The sequence below is a fragment of the Pseudophryne corroboree genome, chromosome 3 (genome assembly GCF_028390025.1).
Source record: "Pseudophryne corroboree isolate aPseCor3 chromosome 3, aPseCor3.hap2, whole genome shotgun sequence".
Classification (NCBI taxonomy): Eukaryota; Metazoa; Chordata; class Amphibia; order Anura; family Myobatrachidae; genus Pseudophryne; species Pseudophryne corroboree.
In genome coordinates, this window is record NC_086446.1 from 669,691,354 (window position 1) to 669,707,558 (window position 16,205).

A 16,205-nucleotide genomic window follows, 5' to 3' on the forward strand; every position below is an offset into this window, starting at 1 on the left:
ATGGTGTGTGTGTGTGTGTGTGTGTGTGTGTGTGTGTGTGTGTGGTGGTGGTATGCACACTGTTTGTGTGATGGTGGTATGCACGCTGTGTGTTTGTGTGATGGTGATATGCACGCTGTGTGTGTGATGGTGGTATGGACGCTGTAGTGTAGTTTAAAAGACCAGGACCTTTGTTGCGTGTGTGGTATGCACGCTGTGTGTGTGTGAGATGGTGGTATGCAGGCTGTGTGTGTGATGGTGGTATGCACGGTGTGTGTGTGAGATGGTGGTATGCATGTTGAGTGTGTGATGGTGGTATGCACACTGTGTGTGTGATGGTGGTATGCATGCTGTGTGTCTGTGATGTGGTATGCACGCTGTGTGTGTGGGTGATGGTGGTATGCATGCTGTGTGTGTGATGGTGGTTTGCACACTGTGTGTGTGATGGTGGTATGCACGCAGTGTGTGTGATGGTGGTTTGCACGCTGTGTGTGATGGTGGTATGCATGGTGTGTGTGTGTGATGATGGTATGCATGCTGTGTGTGTGTGTGATGGTGGTATGCATGCTGTGTGTGTGTGATGGTGGTTTGCATGCTGTGTGTGTGTGATGGTGGTATGCATGGTGTGTGTGTGTGTGTGTGTGTGTGTGTGTGTGTGTGTGTGTGTGATGGTGGTATGCACGCTGTATGTGTGTGTGATGGTTGTATGCATGCTGTGTATGTGTGAAGGTGGTATGCACGCTGTGTGTGTGATGGTGGTATGCACGCTGTGTGTGTGATGGTGGTATGCATGCACGCTGTGTGTGTGATGGTGGTATGCATGTTGTGTGTATGATGGTGGTATGCATGCTGTATGTGTGTGTGTGTGATAGTGGTATGTACACTGTGTGTGTGATGGTGGAATGCATGCTGGGTGTGTAATTGTGGTATGCATGCTGTCTTTGTGTGTAATCGTGATATGCATGCTGTGTGTGTGATGTGGTATGCACGCTGTGTGTGATGGTGGTATGCATGCTGCGTGTGTAATGGTGGTATGCACGCTGTATTTGTGTGTGATGGTGGTATGCACGCTGCGTGTGTAAAGGTGGTATGCATGCTGTGTGTATGTGATGGTGGTATGCACGCTGTGTGTGTGATGGTGATATGCACGCTGTGTGTGTGATGGTGATATGCACGTTGTGTGTGTGATGGTGGTATGCATGCTGCATCTGTAATATTGGTATGGACTCTGTGTTTGTGTGTAATGGTGGTATGCATGCTATGTGTGTGTTTGATGGTGGTATGCACGCTGTGTGTGTGATGGTGGTATGCATGCTGCATGTGTTATGGTGGTATGGATGCTGTGTTTGTGTGGGGTGTGGAATGGTATGCCGGCGACCGTGCTCCCGGCGGCCAGCATACTGTAGCCTGAAACCCGACCGCTGGCATAGCGATGCGCTATTTATTCTCCCTCCAGGGGTGTGTGGACCCCCACGAGGGAGAAAAACTGTCGGTATGCCGGCTGTCAGGATTCCGGCGCCAGTATACTGTGCGCCGGGATCCCGACAGACGGCAACCTGAAGACCACCCATTTGTGTGTAATGGTGGTATGCATGCTATGTGTGTGATGGTGGTATGCATGCTGTCTTTGTGTGTAATGGTGATATGCATGCTGTGTGTGTGATGGTGGTATGCATGCTGCATGTGTAATGGTGGTATGCACGCTGTGTTTGTGTGTAATGGTGGTATGCACGCTGCATTTGTGTGATGGTGGTTTGCACGCTGTGTGTGTGACCCATTATAGAGATAGAGAATTTCAATTTGTTGCACCAGTCACAGTGTAATGGCCGCTAGCAGGGGGTGTACAGTGGCTTTACTTGGAATTTAGCTGTTTGTTGTCTTTGCCCCCCCCCCTGCTGCTTTTTGCCTTGCTCCCCTCGCTATGCTCTCTTTGTCCCCTCCCTCTCTCTCTGTCCCCCCATATTCTCTTACTCACTCTTTTATTTATTTATTTATTTATATTTATAATAATTTATATTATTAGCATTTAACCCATCGGCTTGCCGGCCTGTCATCCTATTCCTTCTGAGCAGCAGCAGTTGCCAACAGATGCACTAGATGTCCAGCAGCGAGATGCAGTACATTGTGCACAGCAGCACAAGGTACAGAACAGCTTGAGGGCTCAGCGTCTCACTGAGCAGCCAGGTGAGTACCCACACCTCCAACCCCTCCCTCCGCTCTATTCTCTGCTATCTTTGTCTTCCCTTGCCCAGGGCTGTAACTAGGGGGGCTAGGGGAACACGTGACCTGGGTGCAGAATTCTGGGGGGCGCAGAGAGATCAAGAGAACAGGTGGCAGACCCGACAGAAGCAGCAGCGGTATATAAAACTTGGAGCTCGCGGCAGTGAGAGGCGGACCCGTGGTGGAGCTGTGACACAGACGCTGGCTTTCCCTTGGAGCAGTAGTGAAGCCGCACCTCCCGAGTCTGCCTCTCACAGCCACGGATGTCACTCACCGGTCCTAGCAAGTCTCAGGCACACGGCGATGTCCCAGCTCGCAGCAGCATGCTGACGTCACTAGCAGGCGGCCCGGCCAGAGGAGAGGAGGCAGCCAGCAGAGTCAGTGTGTGCATGCAATCTCTGCTGCGCCCTACCTCCTCTGCAAGTGACCCTTTGTATATAGTGGCTGGTCCCTGCTCCAGGACCAGCCACCCGTGTGCTGCTGCTGCTGTTGTGACCCAGGTGGCATGCCCCCCTTCATCCACCGAGCCCACTCCATGCTGCCCTAGTTTAAATCTAACTGGAGCTCCATAGTAGCACAGAGGTGCTAAAAATGAAAGACACATCTTACTCAAGGTAAGATGTTCTGATGTTATTGTGGGGAATGGGGGCTGTAGTGTAGTTATGTAGTGTAGTATATAGGGTATGTAGTGCAGTGCAGAGGAACATGTAGTATAGTAATGTAGTGCAGTGTATAGAGGGTTATAGTGTAGTAATGTAGTAGCGTATAGGGGGTTATAGTGTAGTAATGTAGTGCAGCGTATAGGGGGTTATAGTGTAGTAATGTAGTGCAGCGTATAGGGGGTTATAGTGTAGTAATGTAGTGCAGCGTATAGGGGGTTATAGTGTAGTAATGTAGTGCAGTGTATAGGGGTATGTAGTGTAGTGATGTAGCGCAGTGTGGCTTATAGGCGGAAGTTTAGTTATGTAGTGCAGCGTACAGGGGAATGTAGTGTAGTGATGTAGTGTAATGATGCAGTGCAGCGACGTTGTGCAATGTATGGGGAAGATGATGTTGGGGAGGCCATGTGACAGAAGTTAAGCACATCTGGGGCAAACAGTGGACATGTGGGGAACACGCTGCCGTGTGCCATATGTCAGATGCTTAGGGCATTTGGGGCACACAGGGGGGCAATATAGTCTATTAGTATCCATTTTATTCTAAATATATGGTAATTTAGTGTGATAATGTGTGTGCGTGTGCGTGTGTGTGTGTGTGTGTGTGTGTGTGTGTGTGTGTGTGTGCGTGTGTGTTGGGGGGGGGGCAAATTGCAGCCTTGCCCCAGGTGCCGAAAATCCTAGTTTCGGCCCTGCCTTGCCCCTCACATTGCTCCTCTTTCACCCCCTCCCCTTGCTCTGCTCATTGCCTGACTCCCCCCCCCCCCCCCCCCCCACCACCACCACTAGTAGCAGTCACCACTGGATGCACTAGATGTCCAGCAGCACATGATGTTTAGCAGCACCAGCACAGAACAGTTCCAGAGCTCTGAGCAGCCATGTGAGTACCCGCAGGTCCATCCTTTCCTGTTCCAACCCCTTCCTCCGCTCCACCCTCTCCCCCCACTCTGCTCTCCCCTCTCCTTCCCCACACTGTGCTTTCCCCATCTGTGCCCCCACCCCCACACTGTGCTCCCTTTTCTGCCCCCCACTCTTGCTCTGCAACCCCTGTTCCAGCTTCACCCCTGTTTCCGAATTGCGTCCTGTACCCCCACCGCCTGTTCTGCTCTCCCCCAGCCCACTCTGCGGTCCTCTTTCTGCCCCATGCCCTTGCTGTATGCTCCCTGTTTCCACTCTGCCCTTACTGTTCTTTTCACCCCTGCTCTGCCCCCCCTTCTTCCTGTTCTGCTTTACTCTCTCACTGACTCTCTTCCCTGTTCTACTACCCCACCCTGCTCTGCTCTCCCACTTCTGACCCTCACCCCTCTCTTGCTGTTTCTGTTTCCTGAATTTGTCCTCCCTCCCTACCTTGTTCTACTCTCTTGTTGTCTCTCTTACCTGATCTCCTACCCCACACTGCTTTACTCTCCTGCTTCTGCACCCCTGCCCTGTGCTCCCTGTCCTGCCCATTCAACCCCTGCTGTGTGCTCCCTGATGCCGCTCTGTGCTCCATGTCATGTGTCCCCACCGCCCGCTTTGTACTCCCCCTCTCTGTGTGTGTAAGGCTGCTATGTGTATGTGTCAGGCCGCTATGCGTGTGTGTGTGTTAGGCTGCTGTGCGAATGTGTGTGTGTGTGTGTGTGTGTGTGTGTGTGTGTCAGGTCGCTGTGCATATATTTGTGTGTGTGTGTCAGGCCGCTGTGCGTATATATCTGATTGTGTGTGTGTGTGTGTGTGTGTGTGCGTGTCAGGCCACTGTGCATATAGTTGATAGTGTGTGTGTCAGGCCACTGTGTGTATACAGTATGTGAGAGTGTGTGTGTCAGGCCACTATGTATATACAATATGTGAGAGTGTGTGTGTCAGGCTGATGTGCATATGTGAGAGTATGTATGTCAGGCCGCTGTGCGTGTATGTGTGTGTTAGGCCACTGTGCATATATGTGTGTGTGTGTGTGTGTGTGTGTGTCAGGTCGCTGTGCATATATGTGTGTGTGTCTGTCAGGCCGCTGTGTGTATGTGTGTGTGTGTCAGGCTGCAGTGCGTATATGTGTGTGTCAGTCCATTGTGTGTGTGTGTCTTCAGGCCACTGTGTATATGTGTGTGTGTGTGTGTGTGTGTGTGTGTGTGTGTGTGTGTGTCAGGCATATGTATACGTGTGTGTCAGGCTGCTGTGCATGTATGTTTAGGCTGCTGTGTGTGTGTGTGTCAGGTCGCTGTGTGTGTGTCTGTTCAGACCATTGTGTAGATGTGTGTGTGTCAGGCTGCTGTGTGTGTGTGGGTGTGTGTGTGTCAGGCTGCTGTGTGTGTTTGTGCCAGGCTGCTGTGCTGTTAGACCAGCCAGTTTTGCTGCAGAGCATCACCTACATCAGCACCAGTGTCTTGCCCCAGTGTTTGGCCCAATAGACAGCCAAGTTCACGGCTTGAGCACCTGCACCTGCTCCCAGTCAATGCTGCATTAGGCCAGGCAGAGGGCAGATCTGTCAGTCGCAAGTGGCTGCTGCAGACGTGTAAAGACATTACAGTAATTACAATACCTCCACTTTCTTACTCTGATAGTAGTTCTGGGCTAGCCTGCCAGTCAGAAGGACCAGCTTGCCTGCATGCCAGAGACTTGCCAGCAATCTGCAACCCAAGTAAGTGGAGTGGGTAGCCCCTGAAAGCTTTGCCCTTTTAGTTTAGTATCTCTTGGGCTGTTTATCACACACTGCACCTCACCTTGCACCCCCACCCCACACACACTTCCCTCCTACACTACCACTCACCCTGCACCTCCTCCCCCCACACACTGCTCTCCTATACTACCCCTAACCCAGCACCAAATCCCACTACACACTGCTGTCCTACACTACCCCTCACCTTGCACCCTCTCCCTGCAAAAACTTCCACTCTACTGTAGACCTCACCCTGCACCTCCTCCCCATACACACTGCTCTCCTACATTACCACTCACCCTGCACCCCCTCCCTGCACACACTTCCCTCCTACTCTACCCCTCACCATGCACCTCCTCCCCCCACACACTGCTCTCCTACACTACCCCTAACCCTGCACAAAATCCCACTACACACTGCTGTCCTACACTACCCCTCACCTTGCACCCCCTCCCTGCAAAAACTTCCACTCTACTGTAGACCTCACCCTGCACCTCCTCCCCATACACACTGCTCTCCTACATTACCACTCACCCTGCACCCCCTCCCTGCACACACTTCCCTCCTACTCTACCCCTCACCATGCACCTCCTCCCCACACACACTGCTCTCCTACACTATCCCTCAAAATGCACCCCCTCCCTGCACACAATTCCCTCCTACTCTAGCCCTCACCTGTACCTTCTACCCACACATACTGCTTTCTGAAACTACGCCTCACCCTGCACCCACTTCTCTCCTACTCTAACCCTCACCCTGCACCTACTCCCCACACACACTGTTCTCATACCCTACCCCTCACCCTGCAACCCCTCCCTGCACACAATTCCCTCCTACTCTAGCCCTCACACTGCACCCCCTCCCTGAACACACTTCCCTCCTACTATAGCCCTCACCCTGCACCCCCTCCCTGCACACACTTCCCTCCTACTATAGCCCTCACCCTGCACTTCCTCCCTGAACACACTTCCCTTCTACACTACCCCTCACCCTGCACCCCCTCACTGCACACACTGCTCTACTCTACCCCTCACCCTGCACTCCCTCCCCACATACACTGCCCTCCTACACTACCCCTCACCCTGCACCCACTCTCTGCACACACGTGCATCCTACTCTACCCCTCACCATGCACCTCCTCAACACAAACACTTCCCCCTACACTACCTCTCACCCTGCAACCTCTCCCCACACACACTGCTTCCTACACTACCCCTCAACCTGCACCCCCTCCCTGCACACAATTCGCTCCTACTCTAGCCGTCACTTGTACCTTCTACCCACACATACTGCTTTCCGACACTACACCTCACCCTGCACCCACTTCTCTCCTACTCTACCCTCACCCTGCACCTACTCCCCACACACACTGTTCTCATACCCTACCCCTCACCCTGCAACCCCTCCCTGCACACACTTCCCTCCTACTCTAGCCCTCACACTGCACCCCCTCCCTGAACACACTTCCCTTCTACACTACCCCTCACCCTGCACCCCCTCACTGAACAGACTGCTCTACTCTACCCCTCACCCTGCACTCCCTCCCCACATACACTGCCCTCCTACACTACCCCTCACCTTGCACCCACTCTCTGCACACACTTGCCTCCTACTCTACCACTCACCCTGCACCTCCTCAACACAAACACTTCCCCCTACACTACCTCTCACCCTGCACCCCCTCCCCACACACACACTGCTTCCTACACTACCCCTCACCATGACCTCCTCCCTGCACACACTGCTCTCCTACACTACCCCTCAACCTGCTCCGCCTCCATGCACACACATCCCTCCTACTCTAGCCCTCACCCTGTAACTTCTACCCACACTTACAGTTCTCCAAAACTACCCGTCACTCTGCACCTCCCCCCCACACACACACTGTTCTCCTACACTACCCATCACCCTGCAACCCCTCCCTGCACACACATCCCTCCTACTCTAGCCCTCACCCTGTACCTCCTCCCCACACACACTGCTCTCCTACACTACACCTCACCCTGCACCCCCTCCATGCACACACTTCTCTCCTACACTACACTACCCCTCACACTGCACCTCCTCCCCACACACACTACTCTCCTACACTACCCCTAACGCTGCACCCCCTCTATGCACACACTTCTCTCCTACACTACCTCTCACCCTACACCTCCTCCCCCACACACTGCTCTCCTACACTACCACTTACCCTTGCACCCCTCCTTGCACACACTTCCCTCCTACTACACTACCCCTTACCCTGCACCACCTCCCAACACACACTGCTCTCCTACTCTGCAACCTGCCCCTTACCATGCATTCCCTCCCTGCACACACTTCCTTCCTACTCTACCCCTCAACCTGGTCCTGCTCCCCACACACACTGCTCTCCTACACTACCCTTCACCCTGCACCTTCTCCCCACACACACTGCTCTCCTCATCTACCCCTCACCCTGTACCTCCTCCCTGCACACACTTCCCTCCTACTCTACCCCTCAGCCTACACCCCTTTCCTGCACACACTTCCCTCCAACCCTACCCCTCACCCTGTACCTCCTCTCCACACACTGCTCTTCTATTCTACCCCTCACCCCGTACCCCCTCCCCCCACACACTGCTCTCCTACTCTTCCCCTCACCCTGCACTCCCTCCCTGCACACATTTTCGTCCTACTCTTGCCCTCATCCTACACCTCCTCCCCACACACATTGCTCTCCTACACTACCCCTTACCCTGCACCACCTCCCTGCACACACTTCCCTCTTACTTTACCCCTCACCCTGCACCCCCTCCCTGCACACACTTCCCTCTTACACTACACCTCACCCTGCACCTCCTCCCCACACACAATGCTCTCCTACAATACCCCTTGCCCTGCACTGCCTCCCTGTACACACTTTCCTCCTACTTTACCCCTCACCCTGCACCGCCTCCCTGTACACACTTTCCTCCTACTTTACCCCTCACCCTGCACCCCCTCTGTGCACACACTTCCCTCCTACTCTATCGCTTACCCTGTACCTCCTCCCCCCACACACTGCTCGCCCACTCTACCCCTCACTCTGCACCCCATCCCCCCACACACTGCTCTCCTACACTACCCCTTACCTTGAACCTCCTCCCCACACACACTTCCATCCTAATCTATCCCTCACCCTGCTCCTACATCCTGCACACACATCCCTCCTACTTTACTCCTCACCCTGCACACAGTACCCTTCTATACTACCCCTCACCCTGTAACTCCTCCCCGCACACACTGCTCAGCTACACTACCCCTCACCCTGTACCTCCTCCCCGCACACACTGCTCACCTACACTACCCCTTGCCCTGCACCCCCTCCCTGCACACACTTCCCTCCTACTCTACCTCTCACTCTGCACATCCTCCCCACACACACATTGCTCTCCTACACTACCCCTCACCCTTTACCTCCTCCCTGCACACAGTGCTCTCCTACACTACCCCTCACCCTGCACCTCCTCCACACACACACTTCTCTCCTACACTACCCCTCACCCTGCAGCCCCTCCCTGCACACACTTCCCTCCTACACTACCCCTCACCCATCACCTCCACCCCACACACACTTCTTTCCTACTCTACCCCTCACCCTCCACCCCCTCCCTGCACGCACTCTCCTCCTACACTACCCCTCAACCTGCACATCCTGCCCGCTCACACACCGCTCTCCTTCACAACCCCTCTCCCTGCATCCCCCCTACACACACTTCCTTCCTACTCTACCTCTACCCTGTACCTCCTCCCCACACACATTGTTCTCCTACACTACCCCTCACCCTGCATTCCCTCTCTGCACACACTTCCCTCCTACTCTACCCCTCAACCTGCTCCTGCTTCCCACACACACTGCTCTCCTACACTACCCTTCACCCTGCACCTTCTCCCCACACACACTGCTCTCCTAATCTACCCCTCACCCTGTACCTCCTCCCTGCACACACTTCCTTCCTACTCTACCCCTCAGCCTGCACCCCCTTCCTGCACACACTCACCCCGTACCCCCCCACACTGCTCTCCTACTCTTCCGCTCACCCTGCACCCCCTCCCTGCACACATTTTCCTCCTACTCTTGCCCTCACCCTACACCTCCTCCCCACACACATTGCTCTCCTACACTACCCCTTACCCTGCACCACCTCCCTGCACACACTTCCTTCTTACTTTACCCCTCACCCTGCACCCCCTCCACCCCACACACTGCTCTCCTACACTACCCCTTACCTTGTACCTCCTCTCCACACACTGCTCTTCTATTCTACCCCTCACCCCGTACCCCCTCCCCCCACACACTGCTCTCCTACTCTTCCCCTCACCCTGCACTCCCTCCCTGCACACATTTTCCTCCTACTCTTGCCCTCATCCTACACCTCCTCCCCACACACATTGCTCTCCTACACTACCCCTTACCGTGCACCACCTCCCTGCACACACTTCCTTCTTACTGTACCCCTCACCCTGCACCCCCTCCCTGCACACACTTCCCTACTACACTACACCTCACCCTGCACCTCCTCCCCACACACAATGCTCTCCTACACTACCCCTTGCCCTGCACCGTCTCCCTGTACACACTTTCCTCCTACTTTACCCCTCACCCTGCACCCCCTCCGTGCACACACTTCCCTCCTACTCTATCCCTTACCCTGTACCTCCTCCCCCCACACACTGCTCTCCCACTCTGCCCCTCACCCTGCACCCCCCCCCCCACACACTGCTCTCCTACACTACCCCTTACCTTGAACCTCCTCCCCACACACACTTCCATCCTAATCTATCCCTCACCCTGCTCCTACTTCCTGCACACACTTCCCTCTTACTTTACCCCTCACCCTGCACACAGTACCCTCCTATACTACCGCTCACCCTGTACCACCTCCTCGCACACACTGCTCACCTACACTACCCCTCACCCTGTACCTCCTCCCCGCACACACTGCTCACCTACACTACCCCTTTCCCTGCACCCCCTCCCTGCACACACTTCCCTCCTACTCTACCTCTCACTCTGCACATCCTCCCCACACACATTGCTCTCCTACACTACCCCTCACCCTTTACCTCCTCCCTGCACACAATGCTCTCCTACACTACCCCTCACCCTTTACCTCCTCCCCCCACACAATGCTCTCCTACACTACCCCTCACCCTTTACCTCCTCCCTGCACACAATGCTCTCCTACACTACCCCTCACCCTTTACCTCCTCCCCACACACACTGCTCTCCTACACTACCCCTCACCCTGCACCTCCTCCCCACACACACTGCTCTCCTACTCTACCCCTCACCCTCCACCCCCTCCCTGCACGCACTTCCCTCCTACACTACCCCTCAACCTGCACATCCTGCCCGCTCACACACCTCTCTCCTACACTACCCCTCTCCCTGCATCCCCTCCCTGCACGCACTTCCCTCCTACACTACCCCTCAACCTGCACATCCTGCCCGCTCACACACCTCTCTCCTACACTACCCCTCTCCCTGCATCCCCCTACACACACTTCCTTCCTACTCTACCCCTACCCTGTACCTCCTCCCCACACACACTGTTTTCCTACACTATCCCTCACCCTGTATTCCCTCCCTGCACACACTTCCCTCCTACTCTACCCCTCACCCTGCTCCTCCTACCCACACACACTGCTCTCCTACACTACCCTTCACCTTGCACCTTCTCCCCACACACACTGCTCTTCTACTCTACCCCTCACCCTGTACCTCCTCCCTGCACACACTTCCCTCCTACACTACCTCTCACCCTGCACACTGCTCTCCTACACAACCCCTCACCCTGCACCTCCTCCCTGCACACACTTCCCTCCTACACTACCCCTCACCCTGCACCCCCTCTTTGCACACACTGCTCTCCTACTCTACCCCTCAACCTGCACCTCCTCCCCACACACACTGCTCTCCTACACTACCCCTCACCTTTTACCTCCTTTCTGCACACACTGCTCTCCTACACTACCCCTCACCCCAAATTCCATTTCTGCACATTGTTCTCTTACATTACTCCTTACCTTGCACCCTCTTTCCACACATTACTCTCCAATTCTCTTCACTCCCTTGGAGGGCTGTCATCCAATCAGTATCAACTATTGTGGGGGCCGCCTACACATTGGCTGAGAGTGGAACGTGTAGCCCCTTTAAAAAATGGCATCCTGAGCTGTGATTGGCTTGCTTACGGTGCCATCTTATTAAATCAAGGTGACCACCGGAAGACAATAGTGGCTCATCATGTCATTGTCCCCTTGTGATCACTTAAATTAGCCTGTGTGAGGCAGGGACATGATGTCTGACAGCGGAGGAGGAGCTGAGATGACCTCCTGAAGACTGCAAAGAAGTCCCGGGCCAGTATTTACTAAAAATCCGAGTTTGGCCGATTTGTGTTTTTTTTTTCTAAGTCCCAATCCGGGAATTCACTAAGCACCAATCTCGGCAGTGTCTGGTCTATTCGTAATGGTTTGCATGACAACGTTCCGAAATACGAATGAATAGACCATCGGTCAAACGCTGCTGTTATTTCATAGAATACGGGAATTCACTATTCATTCGTATTTGGGTGTTAGTCTCTGAGTGCTCAAATGCGGTCGTATTTTTTTGCGATTCGTTAAAAAAAGCGGCAAAAAAATAAACCTGCTTTTTTCAGTCGTGTTTACATGTGTTGCAAATAAAAAATTACTCACACCTGAATTAGGATGCCTATAAAAGGATGTCAGGCCCATTTCAATACACCTACACTCAGAAATGGCAGCAGGACTGTGGGCCAGTGATCTTTTGTGTGCTGTGGGATTCCTCAGACTCAGACATCAGCCTGTAAGTACCCAGGGCCAAGAAACTGAACATGGTCAGTAGGTTGTACAGGTTCCGCGGAGGCTGCGCAGGCCTCGTTTTTTTAGGGGGGCGTTTAAACTTGAACGCATTGTCCGATGATAAGGTCATACAGATGTTCCGTCTAAATCGTAACAACATTTTCCGTCTGTATGACATTGTCAAATTGGGCCTAGACCCTGAGACAGCACGCTCTCGCCCTGTCTCAGGCCTGCACAAACTCCTGGCTGTGTTGCACTTTATGGCTACTGGCAGCTTTCAGGCTGTGTCTGTGGATGTCATAGGAATCTCACAGCCCTCATTTTCAAGAATCTTAACACAGGTGATGTATACCTAACGACCTCTTCTGTTTTGTGTTTGTTTTAATTTCTCGGTGGCCAGTTCTGTCCTAAAATCTCATGTTTATTGTTCTTTAAAATGTTCACACAGGTGTTGGCTGTTTTGCAGCCCGACATCGAGGCCTCAATCAGCTTCCCTACCCAGGAGTCTCAGTGGCATGCAGTCAGGGTAGATTTCTATGAGCTGGCTGGCATGCCCAATGTGCTTGGAGCCATAGATTGCACACACATTCAGCTGAGACCACCTAGGGGCAGGCAGCAAATATATACAAACCGCCATTTTGAACACTCCACAAATGTGCAGGTGGTTTGTGATGCAAATCTCAAAATAATGAGTGTTGTTGCTGGTTACCCTGGGGGCTGCCATGACTCCTTCATCCTCAGTCAGTCATCCCTCTTTGATAAATTTGAGGACGGACAAATGCCAGATGGATGGCTGCTGGGTATGTAATTTGATATGTGTAGGCCTGCGTATACTTTGTCCAAATACAGGTGCAGATGTATTAACCTGTAGAAGGCATAAGGAAGTGAGAAACCAGTGATCTGTGCAAGGTGATAAAGGCACCAGCCAATCTGCTCCAATATGTAAATTAACATTTAGGAACAGATTGTCTGCTGCCTTTATTACCTTGCACATATCACTGGTTTTTCACTTCCTTATGCCTTCTACAGGTTAATACATATGCCCCACAGTGTGTTACTTATGTGTTGCTGTATCTTAACATGAATCACGTTACTATATCTGTATTTTAGGTGATGGAGGATATGGCTGTTTCTCTTGGCTTCTAACTCCATTGTCCCGACCTGATACCCCTGCTGAACACAATTACAATAATGCACATAAGTCCAAGCGGAATGTGATAGAAAGATGTTTTGGTGTGCTGAAATCTAGGTTTCGGTGTCTGGATAAGTCTGGTGGCCTTTTGTTGTATAATCCCTCCAAGGTGACTCAAATTGTGTTCTGCTGCTGCTTTCTTCATAACATGTGTTTGCAACAACATCTGCCACATGTTGAGGAGGAGGAGGAGGAGGAGGAGGAGGAGGAAGAAAGCAGCCAGAAAGCAGAGGAATTAGAGACATCTAGTGATACTTGGAGTACTGATGTAGGGAGGCAGGTTAGGCAACAGATCATCAATCGCTATTTCTAAGGTAAACTTGGTTTGCTTATTTCATTTGTTGTGTATTCATAAATAAATGTTTTGCCTTTTTTACCAAAATCCATTACTCAGAATGTGTCTGTCTCCTTGACACATACAAACATACCCTCACTATATGAAAAACAAATGTCGCATGTGTATTGTGTGTATTTTTAATCTCAAAACAACAGATTATGAGTGGCATGCATTAAGTCTGGATAAGTGATCGTAAACTTGCAGTGCTAATTTCTTACAAGCCCACATCATCCATTTAGTATTTCACTTTATCATTGTGTGTAACGTCCTAATGCACAGGTTCACAAACTCGGCCCTCAGGACCACACACAGTGCATGTTTTTCTCGTAACCCAGTAGAAGCACAGGTGTATGAATTACTCACAGACATATGTTAAAAGGTTCACAGGTGGAGCTAATTATGTCACTTGTGATTCTGTGAGGAGACCTGCAAAACATGCACTGTGTGGGTTCCTGAGGGCCGAGTTTGAGAACCTGTGTTCCCAAAAAACACTCCTCAACATATAATATGTTAGCCTTGAGGAATACATGTGTCCCTATGTGTGATGCACCATCATATTTAAGACTCACAAACTTACTGTAATCAGGAATAATTTATTTCCTAATGTTTGATGCTGTAAACTTGATGATGTGTAAGTAAATACACAGTTTGCCACACATATACATTATTATACACAGTTTTTGTTTTTTGTTGTAAAAGTACATATTTGTTTGTTTCAGCATCATGTGTAAAAACATGCTTAATAATTTTTTACACACACTAACATGTCCCAACAATACTGACATTCATTTGGACAATGTTTTTCAAACAAAATAAAGGCAACATATTACAAGCTTTTTACGCAACTCGATTGTGTTCTTCTTGTAATGTTGTATAGATAAGATAGCTAAGCTATGTATCACTAACATTGTAATTTGGATTGTCTGCAGGCAAAGAGAATGATTGGAATCTAGAAAGAGTAATGATTAGAAAAAAATCAAGTGGTCAGTTTACTTCCTGCTAAAGACATTCTGCCTGGCTGGCAATTATTGTATCTGCAGGCAAAGAGAATGATTGGAATCTAGAAAGAGTAATGATTAGAAAAAAAATCAAGTGGTCAGTTTACTTCCTGCTAAAGACATTCTGCCTGGCTGGCAATTATTGTATCTGCAGGCAAAGAGAATGATTGGAATCTAGAAAGAGTAATGATTAGAAAAAAAATCAAGTGGTCAGTTTACTTCCTGCTAACATGTATGTGTGGCTCCATCAACATTTCCCTCCTCCAATACCAAAAAAAATGTTCATTAATAAATGTGTGTGCTAAATTTATGTTTTTTTTGGCCCACTTATAATTAATGATGTTGAAAAAAGGGTCAAGGAGCTAAGTGTTATATTTTTTAGCAACAAAAACACTTGCTAACTATTTTGAGTTACTTATCACAAATGTCTAACTTGTTTTTTTCACTTTTTTTTGGTGGCTGCTTGTCCTGCCCTTTGCCTTTAGCACTGTCATGTTGTCATGCTCTGGTGGACCGTCTTGGTGGTGATGAGACTGGCGTGATATTTGGAGTCGTCTTGGTGGTGATGAGACTGGCGTGATATTTGGAGTAGTCGTACCAGAACTGCTGCTTGTTTCCTGTTGGTGCATGCATCTGAGTGTTTCATTCAGGTTAGTGAGGGTGGCATTGAGTTCATGTGTAGCAGCATTTTTATTGTCTACTATTCAGATTAAACTTTCATTAATCTTTTGATTGTTTTGAAAAATGCTCATATAACTTTGCTGTTGTCTGTGCTGTTCTTCCATTATGCGCTGTAAGTTGCCCATGACCTGTGTAATGTCTGTACGCATGAGTTCCATGGTATTGCCTATTCTGGTTGTTTGTTCATTTTGTCTACTCAGATTTCTTGATATTCTTCTGAGGTGAGATGGTAGGCTTGCAAACATTTGTGTCTGCTTACGCAGGCAATCTTTATTAGTGGCCTGCTGTCTAGCCCAAATAGTCCAAAACACCTGATCAGGGCCTTGTGTTCCTGGTGTTGTTGGGCTGTGTTGTGGTGGTGGTGTGCTTTGCTGTGGTGGTGTACTCACAGGTGCTGGGGGGATCATTCCTTGCATTAATGGCTGCATTTCTAAGATGTTTGTCTCCTCCATGTCACTGTGTTGGTGTTGTTGTGGAGGGATGCTGTTCCCAGGACTCGAAGCTGAAATGTTAAACAAATCTCCGTTAGCTATCCATATGTTTGTGAAATGTTAAAAAATCACTACACATGTAACACATGTCATTCACTGTTGCTTTCAACTATTCTGGCTAGCAACATCATCACTCAGCTTATATACATACTTATGCCTGTTTGAGGCAAATGTGTCAGGTTACTTAATTATGA

At 50.8% G+C, this 16,205-nt stretch overlaps 1 protein-coding gene across 7 annotated transcripts in view; it reads left to right on the forward strand.

Moving 5' to 3' along the window:
* Nucleotides 1-2,313: 2,313 nt before the first annotated feature.
* The window catches only part of LOC135056550 (putative nuclease HARBI1), a 34,081-nt gene continuing 20,189 nt past the window's right edge, over nt 2,314-16,205 (forward strand). The window contains exons 1-4 of one of the 7 annotated variants that reach the window (XM_063961881.1): nt 2,314-2,813; nt 5,393-5,469; nt 13,423-13,818; nt 15,325-15,396. In XM_063961881.1, coding sequence (XP_063817951.1) covers nt 2,791-2,813; nt 5,393-5,469; nt 13,423-13,817 — 495 coding nt within the window. In that variant the 5' untranslated portion in view covers nt 2,314-2,790 and the 3' untranslated portion in view covers nt 13,818; nt 15,325-15,396. The other 6 variants (XR_010244014.1, XR_010244009.1, XR_010244010.1 and 3 more) reach the window with 6 other exon arrangements.